Raw genomic sequence first — 14,118 nt, forward strand, 5'->3', positions numbered from 1 at the left:
CGGGGACAGCAGCTGTGCCGTCATAGTGGCAACAGTGATCTAGCGACTTCCAGTGACAAATCATGTAGCCAATTGCGGATCTCCCTGAACAATATTTGGCAACACTGTCTGCAGTGTGTGTGATAAATGGTTCAATAGGGTGTTTATGGAGTGTGTGCCTGAGAAAAATAGGAATCACTGCTAATTACATTAATGAATTTAATGGAACTGAAAGGCCTTCCTTTGGGAAATGGGTGTGGATTCAAAACACCAATTAAAACTGTAGTTTTATTTTCAAATAATATTAAGGAACTGGAATGAGCCAAGTTAAAAAGTGGTGCATAGCTTTGTTTAGCTATTATTAATACATTTTTAAACCAAGCACTCGTATTTGAAAGCTTTATGGAAATAGAGGTGTTTCTTAAAGGATTGCATCACTAAAACGCACAAACAAAAACATGAATACAGCACATGCTGATAAACCAGCACAAACTGCCTAGTTGTAAATGAGTGTTTAACCATTAGCATTGGCATAGCAGTAATAGAGCATGTAGAGCATCTCAGCTACATTCTACCCGGATGTGTGGTGCAGGGCTTAATCTCTCTCACCTAATGTTTTAATACAATTGTTACCATCTGCTCACAGCGCAAAGCCTGTTTAATAAAGGCTTGTTACAGCCAACTAAAAGATTAGCATGTGTCAATGGCCATTTGTGCATGTAGCTTCTCTTGGATGTCCACCAGCAGACAGTCCCAGCCTGTACATATGGAATAAAACAGAGAAATCTCATTTGGCCACAGGCATGGTTTTATTGAGCTTATAGATACAATAATTGGATTTGTTGGTAGGTTTACATGCTTCTGTGGAGACGGTGGATAATTGCAATTGGTGTTTTAGATTGAAGCTTCAGTAATTACAGAGGATGAGCCCATACTTCTATAACAAGTAATTACTCTGTTCTTGGTACAGCAGGAAGTTTGGATGGCTGCCATCCTGTTTCCTATTCCTGCTGTGCATGGCTCTTTGTTTCCATGATGGAGGCAATGTCTAATGAATGCGTGTCTGAGCAGCCATTTTACCCCTGATGTATGTTTCAGCTAAGCATCCACTTAGCTGCAAATGTATATTTCACATAGTGAATAATTCAACGTTCCAATGTTCCACACTCATCTTCTATCATATCCTCTTCACACTTTAGTCTAAGTGACTCTGTCCTAAATGGTTCCCTATTCGCTACATAGTGAACTACTTTTGACCTGAGCCCTGCTCAAAAGTAGTGCACTTTGTAGGGAATAAGAGTGCCGTTTGGGAGGCATACATGGTGGCACAAGCTACTAAACTGGATGAAAACTATTCCATAAATAATTACCCCATCTGAATGTTATAATTGTATGTGTATGTTTTACAGGGACCTATGTGATGCAGGTGACAGCCACAGATGCAGATGACCCTACCTACGGAAACAGTGCCAGGGTGGTCTACAGCATCCTCCATGGCCAGCCATACTTCTCTGTTGATCCCAAGACAGGTAAATAAGATGGGCAACGTCAGTCAGAAATGGGTCTAATTTGGTACTTGTTGTTACTCTTTACATAATTGTATATGGCATTTAAAGTACACTTTTATCCAAAGAAACTTACCGTTTTTATGTACATGTGTTCCTGGGAAGCACCGTGCTCCAACTGAGCCACGTAGGACCCATATGTTGGTCGATGTTGAATGCTGTTATTTTTGGGATTGTGTTAACTATTATCCAGCTTTGTTTGAAATGACAAAATGGCATGGTAATTCTGTGTCAAAAAAAAGAGTTTACAAAAAATAATGAGTTTCCAAATGCTGTAATAATCGAATAGGTGGCCGTATATTCTAACTCTGAAGATTAGTATTGACAAAGTGTTTTCTTGAATTTAATTATACATTATTGATCCGATGAAACAAATGAATGAGATATCTTGATTTGATTACATTGTAGCTGGCCAGGGCAGTGGATTAGAAACAGTGGCAAGTTAAAGTTCCTTAAGTTCCTTTATGGTGGACCACATTTCCATCCACAGTTTTTAAAGTCACACTATTAAAAAAAAGACCGCTGTGATGGAAACAGGATGTTTTTGTGCAACATTATAAATGTCAACAGTTAATCTGTTCGTTTGACATGGTGGGATATTTTTGTATCTGTAAAATGAATGTGTGAAATGGAGGTTGAACCGCCTTTATGCTCCATTATTGATATGATAACCATCATATCGAAGTAAACTTGTAGTCACACGATGATATGGTGTATGGTCCTCCCACAATGAAACAATGCCATTTATTAGGTTACAGATTAAATAAATTATGATGAACTTCACATGGTGGTGAAAGTGCATAGTGATCTTGATGCTCCTTTCCAATAAATATTGAGGGTCTTATTCTGGTGACATGATGATTGATGCTTGACTGCCATTTGGCCACCCAAAATATTCTCGCTCTTATCCATAATAATCTCATCATGCACACTAGTCTATCTGCAGCCAACCTATTCTCGTAAAGTAGAGGTAACATAGTAAATATAAATCCTGGACATTCAATTTAGTATATGTTACATTTGGTATGGTTACTTAATGCGGGATGGGTGGATGTATAAGCCGAATATCTAGCAACCCAAAGGTTGCAAGTTCCAATCTTATCATGGACTACTTTAGCATGTTAGCTACTTAGCAACTTTTCAACCACTTACTATTTTTTAGCTACTTTGAAACTACTTAGCATGTTAGCTAACCCTTCCCCTAATCCTAACATTAATCATTTTAGCTAACCCTTGGCTTAACCCTTTAACCTAACTCCTAAACTTAACCCTAACCTTAACCCCTAACCATAACCCCTAGCCTAGTTAATGTTAGCCAGCTAGCTAATATTACCCATCCAGCTAGAATTCGGAACATAACATACGTATTTGCAAATCATCATATATTGTACGATTTGCAAATTCATAACATATAATCATACAAAATAGGTGATGGACATCCATAGATTAATACATACCATGCGAAATGTAACATATCATACTAAATGGAGTGTCCCAGATTTACATATGGAATAATGTGAAATGCTCTGAGACCAGGCTGCAGTGCACAGCCTACCCACACTGTATCTGCGAGCTGTTGGCTGGAGCACATGTGCCAAGACCAGAGTAGGCACATTTGCTATTTAACAGTTATACAGTAGTGACAAAACTATTGGTAGAGTTGAACTTTTTTTTTTAATTCAGCATATGAAATTTTTGTTGTATAGATCGTTGACAAAACAATTACAATTAAATCAATTTTAAGCCCACTTTGTAACACAACAACACGTGGAGAGAAAAAAAATTAGTGTGTGAATACTTTCTGAAGGAACTCTAATTAAATTCAATATGCGTGCAGTGCACATTACTTTGTCCTCTGTAAAAATGTAAATTCAACTAGAAAAGGATATTTCTTACAATGTGTGTGCTTGCTTGTCTTAAAGTATTTTTGTGTGAAATAGTTGTAGTGGTAGTGCTAGTGGTATTGACTGCAGAAGTAATGGTAGTGGCTTGGCATCTATGACCGTGCCAAAGGATCAGCACCTCTCCGACCCTGCACGCTCCAGTTGTCATGTGTGTCCGGGAGCCAGCTTGTGCCAGTGAACATCAATCTTATAATAAACAGCTAACTGTCGAGAACCCTACAACCCTCTTACAGTATGTATTCGATGTAGCCTAATGGTCGATACAGTTTCTACTTCTTATCAGTGTGTTCAAAGGTCTAATTGTCTGTGTTATAATTTAGATTTGTATTATGTCTTTTGAAAGCAAGTGAAAGAAAATGAATGTATGTCACAGAAAAGGGAGGGAAAAAAATATTACGAAAACATGATAACCATTTCAAACGTGATATCAGAGGGAGAAAGGGAATGGGGAGAATCCATCGCAGATTATGCCTTTCCTCCCTGGAGAATATACAGAACACACACTGTGACTATATTTCAAACCTGATGGTGAAAAAATCCAACTGTTAAAACAAATGTTTCCCATGCTGAGCCTGCCACTACATACATCAACGCAGCTGAACAAACAAGCAGGAGAGAGAGAAAAAAGAAAGGGGAAGTGGGGGAGGGAATCACATGCCTTAATCACCATGCACTTCACAGCATCATCCCTCCCTGTTAGAGCCGGCATTCAAAAAAGATGAGAAGAATGTCAAAAAACAACATCCTTTGTTGCACTCGCAGAAGACAGGATTTGAGGATCAAATGTGAAATCCATCCTATTCATATTACGAATGGGGGAATAAGAGAATAGGAAATGTACATCTTGCCACATTTCTATCCCTTCTATCACGCTGACATCCTCCTAGCTGACCTGGCCATTACTCGGCTGTATTTCCTCTGATGTCAAGGTCCCCCAGACCCTCTGGTGAATCATTATAAAGCCTCACTTAGTTCAGTATTGAATGTCAAGTGTCTCCACTTGGTGAAATGACCTCTATTTCTATATATCACAGCCTTGACTTCAGGCACATTAATGCACCTCTAAGTATAGGCTCTTTCTAATGGGGCTGCTACACTGTAAAACGTAATGTGGCCTTTTAGTTGTTTCAGCTCATTTTCCAATGTTAACTCAACTGAAAAATACTGGAATTGTTAATTGTGTAAAAATATTTTTCAACAAAAACGTGTGTTGTCCTACAACCTTCAATGACTTGTTGCGTAAACTTCACACTTTTAGACAAATCAATGTGCTTCAGCTGTTTGTTTTTTGTTGTGCTGACAAAGCTACACTGTTAGCAATTGCTATAGATTTTATGATACGGATAGTTGTATGGTACTGTATTACTGTTTTGCTGTGTATTTGCTGTCAATCGCAATGTACTTGGTTACTTTTTGGACCGTCCTGTAAATGATCTTAATATGCTTCACTTGCAATTACAGTTGTTATTATAGGATATTTCAGATGTACTTATGGCACACACTGTTAAAAATCATTTATAATTTTAAAGTACTTCACCGGCTACATAGTTTCGGTGAAAATACAGCGAATATGCAACTACTATTGTATTTTTACAGTTAAACTGTATTTTCAAAAGTACATTTACAAAAACATACTGTATTTTTACTGTCAAATTAAGTTATTGCTGTAAAATGACAGCAGGGATGGTAGGACTCAACTGGCAGTTAGTTATTGTAATTCTACAGGATACATATTACAGTAAAATCTTGTAAAATTCTATACTGTGAGTACATTTTACACTCAACATCATGGGAATTGAACTTACAACCTCCTGGGATTTTCACCTCTATTCTTCTGGTTGCCAGCAACTAGAATGCCACCAGGTCTGTGGAGCTGACAGAGATTGGCCTGACAGATTTATTGTCAATAATATATTTCTGCACTTTGCTAAAAAAATATGCTCAGAATAAAGTGAATACTTGTCCGATTATCTGACAACACCAACTTAAAAATAGCAGTGCTCAGGGACAATTGACGTAAAGTGTGCATAATCTCCCTGGAGAGTTTAACTTGAAACCTCTTGGTCGCGAGTGCATCAATGTTTCTGCAGTGCCTCCAGGTACATATTTATTACCAAGAACATACTGTATATCCACACACTCTCTAAAAAGGGGTACAGTTAGGATACAGTGTTGTTCCCTGGTGTACACAAGGTACCTTTAGAGGTACACATATGAGCTTGCATGGTTCTGCTCGGTACCAAATCTGTAGGCATGACAGAGATTGGCCTCAGATTAACAACACTGTACCCTAATCCTTCTCTGATTTTGCGAGTGAGTGGATACATGTTTGCAGTAACAAATATGTACCTGGTGGCACTGCAGAAACATCAATGCACTCCTGACCAAGAGATTGAAAGTTAAAATCCGAAGAGTTTATGCAAACTTCACGTCAAGTGTCCCAGAGCACTGGTATATGTTGTTGTGGTCAGATAATTGGACAAAGACCTGGTGGTGTAGAAGTTAATTTTCAACCAAATGTTTCTGAGGTCAAATCCCAGATAAGGTTGAGTCTCAAGTGTGCTCATAGTAAGAACTTTACAAGAATGTTACTTTTGACTAATAGTATCAAGTTCACTCAACAAGTACTTACATCTAAATGTGTCAGTTTCACTCACTTTACTAGGTTGAAATAACTTTAGATTGGACTTGACTTAACATTTTAAGGTGGCAGGGTAACAAACTTGTTTAGTTTGACTCAACTATCATACAGCAACCATCAGCCATCCTTCAGAACACATGTTAACCCTCACCTTGTCCCTTCTCTATTATCTTGCTTCCAGCTATCTTCTATTTGGACTGCACAACTTATGATCATAATAGTGCCTAGATGTCAGATGTCATTTTGACGTGTTCTAAAGATATCATGTTGCCATTAGGTATAATAAGGACGGCCTTGCCGAACATGGACCGCGAGGTGAAGGAGCAGTACCAGGTACTTATCCAGGCCAAGGATATGGGAGGTCAGCTGGGAGGTCTGGCTGGGACCACTACCATCAACATCACCCTCAGTGACGTCAATGACAACCCACCAAGGTTTTCCAAAAGTAAGTGAGAGAGGGAGGGGGTTGCTGTTCTGTGTATGGAGTTTACTTTAAAGTTCCATGTAGACATCTGTTAAAAAAGCATGTTGATAATATTGGTTTTAATATTCCTGTTTCATGTTTTTATTGTATAATTGCTTATAATGCTGATTCCCACTGGGCAGATATCTATGTTCTTTCCATGTCTTACATATTATATATTATTTACTTGTAGCTTAGTACCTTTCCACGTAAACAGACTTAGGTATTTACCTTCCATGAATCCATTCGTTTTCACTTGCAGTGTTGTTCAACTCAGTGGGAGCTGATGCCTGTAATAAAATAGCTGGAATTATTTACTTTAAGCCAGCAAACAAGTCAATTCAATGAAATAGTTATTCAGTGCAAAAAGTAAGATACAGGAGGCAGGCCAAACATACAGATTGTGTAATTGTGTAAGATTTTGCTATTCATTCATTTATTGATCTATGAAAGTCAACATATTTGAACAAGATGGATCAATGCAACAACTGTGAATATGCATATTTATGAATATTGCCTTTATACATATATTTAAGATAACTCTCCAAAACCCTGTAACTGAATATGAAAGGTTAATGGAATACTACAAACATGCAATTGTGACTGAGTATTCTGCTCTGAGGCCTCATTTATAAACGTTGCGTAGGCACAAGAAAACGACGCCACTTTCTAAGCAAACTTTGGGATAAAAAAAAAACTTGACAGGAGAATATGCGGTCCTCCACGGACACCTTGACCCATACTTATGCACATGAAAAACTGCGACTCCGATGGCAGAAGGATGAAACCATTGTGTGAAATAAATCAAAATATTACCTCTCACGTATTATATATGAAGAGTTCCCTGGAGTGCACACAAAAAAAACATGATTTAGGGTAATAAATACAAATGGATATATGGTTTGCAACAAAAAAAACTAAAATATGTTGTTCAGTTTAATTGAGAGTCATATTTAATTGGTTCTGTAATTATTAAACAATACTTGCATGTTATGAAATGTATTCTCATAAATAATAAGGTGAATAGTAGGACAAATTACATTTAAACTGATGTCGTTTTCGATACCTCAGGCGGGCAGATACGAGTGCACAGTTTCATATGTCCTTGTCACATGTTTGTTGCGCACAACTGTCAATGTGATAATGACCCAGTCATTGTCAGTTACAATCAGGGTAATTACCACACCTGAAGGTGTTACGTAATTGGGTAGTTTTGACAATCAAATGGGTGGGTATAAAAAGGCATGCAATTACAATTCGTAATGATGCACAATGGCTGCTTTGGCACTGTTGGAAGATTTGGCGAATGGAAGAATTCGGAGAGAGCGAATATCAGAGACAAGCAAGATTTACTTGCCAATGATGATTAGTGACTTATGAGCCGGTTCCGATTACCAAGAGTGGTTCTTTTGGATCTCTGTGCTGTAGTAGGCTCAGATTTACAGAGAAGCACCTGCAGAAACCAAGCCGTGCCTGTCACACTTCAACTCCTTGGCAACCTCGTTAATAGCGTTGATGGTGTTGCTCTGCGTTTGCAGGACTGCATGTGTGAGGACACGGCCGCTGGAGGGTTGTGACGCATAAGGTGCTGTGGAGATGCTGGGGCTGGACGCACTCAGCTCCTACTCAGCTGCAGCACCACTGACCTCAGTGGAACACGCAGCGACTAAAAACAATCGAAAATGTCACAATTTTTTTATGTAAATAAATGTTTAAACTCTAATGCATTTGATTTACTCTTTTCAAACAAGGGAATACTAATTACATACCTGGACCATACGGTGCATCTTGCACCGTACTGACAGGATGTAAGAAAACAGCTGTTCATATACTGTGATAGGCCAACAGACGGGTTGGAACTATGTCTATCACAGTAGAGGCTGAGCGTGGTTAAGACTTGCTCAGCTTATCGCAGGCGCTCAGGCTGGTCCCCGCCTCCTGGCGCTTCTTGGAGTCCACCCTCTGTCGATGTATAGATTCTCACTGTTCTGGTATCACACCCTAGTTACTGCAACTACTCAGTTCCCGTTTTATGTTATTGTGTTAATCAGTATTTTCTAATTCAATCAAACCTTGTGATGAGCCTCCCCTCCCTGTACCTGATTAACCACAACTTTGTAAGATACAGCAAGTCACACCGTGTTGCTAAACATTGTCACATACAAACACAAGGACAAAGCATCTGCTGGGCTGTTATCTACAGTGTTGCAACATGCAGCAGTCTCAGCATGTTACTCAGTCCTTGACACACACCCACACACACACACAGACAGACAACTGCTGTTCAAACAATTCAATCTTACGTGATATAGTAGTGGGTTATAGAGCATAGACATAAATCCTCACAAAGGAAAGTACCTTTAGTCAATCTGCTTTCAGTGTGAGAGCTTCCCATGCCTGGAAAACTCTGCCATTAGACACACACAACTGTGATTAATGATGCACTGTCCCTGTAAAAATAAAAACTACTCAAACTGCAATCAACTTTAATGATCTGACATTGTTCAGCGTAATGGAAACAGATTACAATGTTAGACTACATGAACTTTCTTGCTCAAATTCACTGGTGTTACCTAAACAATCAAACCAAGAATCAATAACCATCAGAATACATTATCACAATGTTTCCTTACTCACACCTGAATCACTTTCAGCTTAACTCTCCTATTTCTTTTTCCCCCAGTGGGCAAAAATATAACCCCTCTCATTTCAACGTTTCACCTTCAACCAAACTTTACAACTTTTTAATCTTTTTCCTCTTCCCACTTATGAAATGTCCAAGACTATAAAAATAACACACACAGTGCCAAAATTATAACATTTGTAAGTCAATAAGAATGAAAAACATTTCAGTGGGCACCACTCTATCGCCATTATTTCTCCGCTTTTATTTAGAATTTCTTAACTTTAGGCAACGGTCTCCTCTATGATACAGTCATTTAAATACGACTCAATTCTCAATACATTATTCCAGCTGATCATTTAGTGAACAGACACCGTCTTTTATCAAAATTTGTTTCGCTATTATTTTGAATTAATTAGTTTATCAATTTAACCTTAACAATCTATTAAAAAGTTAAATGTATCCCTTCTTTCGATTTGAACCATACAAGCTATTAAAACGTTCAGTTTATATCTTATACAAACACTAGTGACCATAACTTTCCAGGAAAAACATACAAATAGTTGAATTACAATCAAAAACTCAGAATTTAGTCAGAGCATTGGCTGGGAACCAAACCCGAGCCTCCAGCTTGGAAGGCAGCTATGTTCACCACTATACCACCAACACTATGTGAATGACTAAGATTCTCCGCAAATAAATCCACTTTACAATTGTCCGTATTGGTAAAATCAAGACACGTCACTATCGAGACAATTCCCCCCAAAATAGCTCTAATTTAAAGGTCCAAGCGTTACTTCGGCTATGATTCTCAAAATCTTGCTCCTTTTAATAAAAGTAGATTATGTTTAGTCATGCAACGTATTTCAATTACTTTACTACATCACATTAATCATGCAATGATAATTAATTTGATGGAAACCTTAGGCTTTGTACGACATTATAAATTACATCGAGATTCCCTCTTTATTCACTCTAATTTATGGAAAACAGTTTATTCAATATATCCTGCAACTCCTCTCATACTGGGAAGAAAAAATGAAACATTTTCAGACCTTAAGGGCAGTTTTATTTCAAATGTTGTACCCAGACGGAGATAATCCAAAAAGCATTTCATAGTTCCATCGTTAGGGTAAGATAATCAAAAGTGGACACACTCTAATCAGTTTCTAGAGATCAATTTCCCAGGTTTTGTAGACTAGTTTAATAGTGCTTAAAACCTCATCTTTATCAAATAATCCATTAAAGATACCAACTCAAAACCTACGTACATCTACGAATGGGTGGTTTAAAATTGTATCTAATTCACCACCTCTGAGAGTCACTTAGACAGTCACACAGACACATAGAATGAGGTCCTTCTTCCAATAGGGCTTCACCAAGTACCATGTTTCACAGAGAACACACATCATCCTGGCCCCTTACCCCCACAGACCGCACCAATCCCCACTGTGATCAATTCACTGCCGGGACGGCTCTTGGTCGCCCGCAACCGGACAGTGGCAGAAGAGTATCTTTGAGTCCACAAACTTTCAGATTACTCTCCTCTGACTCGGCCTTGCTTACGCCTCCAAGGTGCCCTCCTTACAAAGGAATTCACACTCAGAGTATACGTAACAGAGGCATATTTAAAAACTCGACTTCAAGTGTGTGTTTCACTCACCTGTCTTTAAAAAAGAAACTCAGTGAGAGATGTAGTATCCACTAGGCTTGCTGCCTCTGAGATCAAAGGTTGGTCCATCTGCTTCGTTCCCGAAGTGTGGTTTCCCTGAGATCCAAAGTTTAAGGGATCCCTCGTGCACAATTGATTTACCTGGATCGTCAGGAACGGTCACCGAGTGAAGATTCACATCCGGTTTGTGATGCCAAATGTCGTGGTAATTACCTGTATTACTAAAAATTGAGAGAGCAAACCACACACAAGTCAGAGTTATATTATAAAGTCCATTTTTAATTATATATGAGCTTCACCATAGCCCTGTGACTCTCAGATCAATTCAGTGTTTATAAGTTAATTCTCTGAGAGTGCTTACAAAACAATTCTTAGTATCATTTATAGCCAAGACACACCTCTCTCAACTCACATGACGAATAACAGATCTTAGGAACATTACACAAATAACATTTTACTTGAAAGAGGAGTATCCCATAGCTAGATAGCATTAGCTATAAATTATTGTTCAGTTTGCTCTCTTAGACGAGATTCAAATCTAGTTATTGGTACCACGTAGGACCAAAACATTACCCTTTCCAAAGGCATATATCACTTGTCAATTCTTGATACCTCCATCCCAAATACACCAACTCCTGGACAAGATCAGAAAAGACAGTGAGCCTCTTAGGTCATATACTAGGTCAAGATAAGGGCAACCTCAGAGGGGACATACAATAGTTACAGACACATTCCCATAAGAAGACAAGCCTCCATTCTGTCCTCCTCCCCTTCTGATATTCTTCATAGCATCACATGGTTTAACAGATACATTGACAAATGAAGACAAGCCTGACCTCTCCCATTTCTGGGCCCCTAGTGACTAAGCCCTGGAGAAGAGAGAGGAAAATGCAACTGCCAACAGTATTATCCAAAATAAAACATCATAATGACAAATATCTCACATAAGCATTATTATGTAAATAAAACATTTTATTTATCAATGTTACCTCACTAATTCTGATTCAGCCACGACAATTCACAGCATTTGCCACATGCTGCCACTAACGCCTTTTTGGCATTTGTAATGCCACCAAACAATTTTTTTTTCTTGCTTCAACCTCTCCTACAAGAACTTTCATTTCACACTGGGTGAAATTTATTTTTTTAGCCTTTCTGTCGCGATTTGCCGTCATTGTCGTCTAGCAGTCAGTATGGATGAATATTAATTAGGGGCGTTTCCCTGACTATTCATAGGCAACTACGGTTGTTAAAAGGGTGGGACAAGACGCTCGCTCACGTGTGCCAAATTTTGAGCTGATTGTGATTTATAAAGGGAAAACGGGCGTAAGCACTTTCTGTTTTGTTAATTTGACGTGAATCCTCCACACAGTCTTATAAATGAGGCCCCTGGTATTTTGATATTTTTGATATGCCTTTTACAACAGGTTACTTGGGCAGGTAGTCACTCCACTCTACTAATACTATGATATTTCCATAATGATGTTACAGCACCAAGGTTCAGACCAGGGGTGAAGTCGTCTGTCCTTTCTTTATGTCTACTGCTCTCTCTCCCTTTCTCTTGCTGTATTGCAGAAAAACGTACCATGGCAACAATGCCAATTGGCAGATGCAGTTGCTCTGCTGCTCACTTCCAAACCATTTAGGGACACACTGAAAAAAAGATCAATACAATGGCAGAAGTTGAAAATGAACTAGACTCTCGATCAATCTATTTGTTTGTTTTTGTCTGTAAGGTTTCTTTCACCTGAGAGTCCCAGAGTCCTCTGCAGTGGGTTCTGCTGTGGGAAGGATCAAAGCTCATGACTTGGACATTGGGAAGAACGCGGAAGTAGAGTACAACATCGTACCGGGGGACGGAGGCAACATGTTTGACATCATCACCAATGAACACAATCAGGAAGGAATCCTCATTCTCAAAAGGGTAAGCGTCTTCATCAGTCACGTGATGGCACTTTAAATCAAAGGACAGGATTATAGTAATGGGCTGGAATAGAATGATTGGAATGTTCCCTTTCAGTGTTCCCTTTCAGTCAGTCCACTTCGGTACAACATACTATGGGTAGTCGCACTCTCGCAAGGATCTACAATCGCACCTGACGAGGCCTATCTTGACGATTGGCTGATCGTGGTCACAACAGATGTGTCCCCCAAGGGTGGGGCACACTGTGCAAGGGTTACTCAATTTGGGGAGTATGGACGGTGTCACATAGTGCTTAATATATCAATTACCTGGAACTTCTGACAGTGTACGTATCTCTCAGGCAGCTCTCACAAGTGTGCCCAATTTGACTGCCGCTTGTAGAGAGATTCCCAAAGGCTGGAGCATCACTTCACCAGCTCAGGGCATGCCCACACCAGCATGCATTTGTATTCTACTTGTGTGCTGCTATAGCCCCTTGCTTTATCTACCGTCATGGAGTTGGGTAAAAAATTTCATAAAGTAACTGTTAAAACATACAGGTGCTAAATCAAGGTGACTTACAAAGATGAGGAGCAAGAGAGGGATTGTGATGTAAGGTAGTGTCCACAAACAAATAACCATTGTGGAATCTGAAAAGACAGCCTGATGGTGTACTTACTATGTGGACATGATAAAATAAAGGAATGAGGTGGGTAAATAACTAAATTTCAAAGTAGCAAAGTATTTTTAAACTAAAAATCAGATCTCTTAAATGTTTCGTTCATTTTAGTACTATTAGATAATAGATGTACAATAGGCCATAATTTATATTTTGCCCAATAGGTCTGGCACATTCCCACGTTCAAGGAGCTTTTGATTGGGTTATTTTGCCTAAAAACCTTTAAGCAATGGTGGGCCGTCAGGGCCAGCAAGGCCTTCTCTGCTGGCCTAAACATCATCAGAATATAATTTTTTTTTAAATATATTTTCCCACAAATATGTATTCAATTATTCCCCAGAGTAAGAGTTATTCTCTTAATTTCATAGCTTTCCTCTTGGTTGCACTGCTTCCAGCCCCATCTTTTATCCAATCATATTCAGCCATCATGTGTTGCCAGGGGTCTAAAATCTGCCCTCAGGCCTTCAGAATCAACAGTGCGGGCGCTTGTAGCTTAAAGTGAATGGAAATTAAAATTTAGTGTCAACCAATCAGCAATAGAGTTGGCTATTGTACGCCGGCTGGCTGGCTCCAGTGTTACACAGGAGCCAGCTAGCAGGCGTAGTGCGTGCACGTCTTTTGATTGGATTACCAATATTGAGAGGCAGGTACTTTGGGCAGGTCTATGCAGAACCTCAGAACTAGGAAAC

General features: G+C 39.1%; 1 protein-coding gene across 2 annotated transcripts in view; it reads left to right on the forward strand.

The window, feature by feature from the left end:
* LOC135522621 (cadherin-12-like) overlaps positions 1–14,118 on the forward strand; it is a 126,102-nt gene that overhangs the window by 43,151 nt on the left and 68,833 nt on the right. For both annotated transcript variants that reach the window (XM_064949059.1, XM_064949057.1), the window contains exons 3-5: positions 1,389–1,508; positions 6,367–6,534; positions 12,584–12,771. In XM_064949059.1, coding sequence (XP_064805131.1) covers positions 1,389–1,508; positions 6,367–6,534; positions 12,584–12,771 — 476 coding nt within the window. The remainder of the gene's footprint in view (positions 1–1,388; positions 1,509–6,366; positions 6,535–12,583; positions 12,772–14,118) is intronic.

This window comes from Oncorhynchus masou, chromosome 30, assembly GCF_036934945.1.
Source record: "Oncorhynchus masou masou isolate Uvic2021 chromosome 30, UVic_Omas_1.1, whole genome shotgun sequence".
NCBI lineage: Eukaryota > Metazoa > Chordata > Actinopteri > Salmoniformes > Salmonidae > Oncorhynchus > Oncorhynchus masou.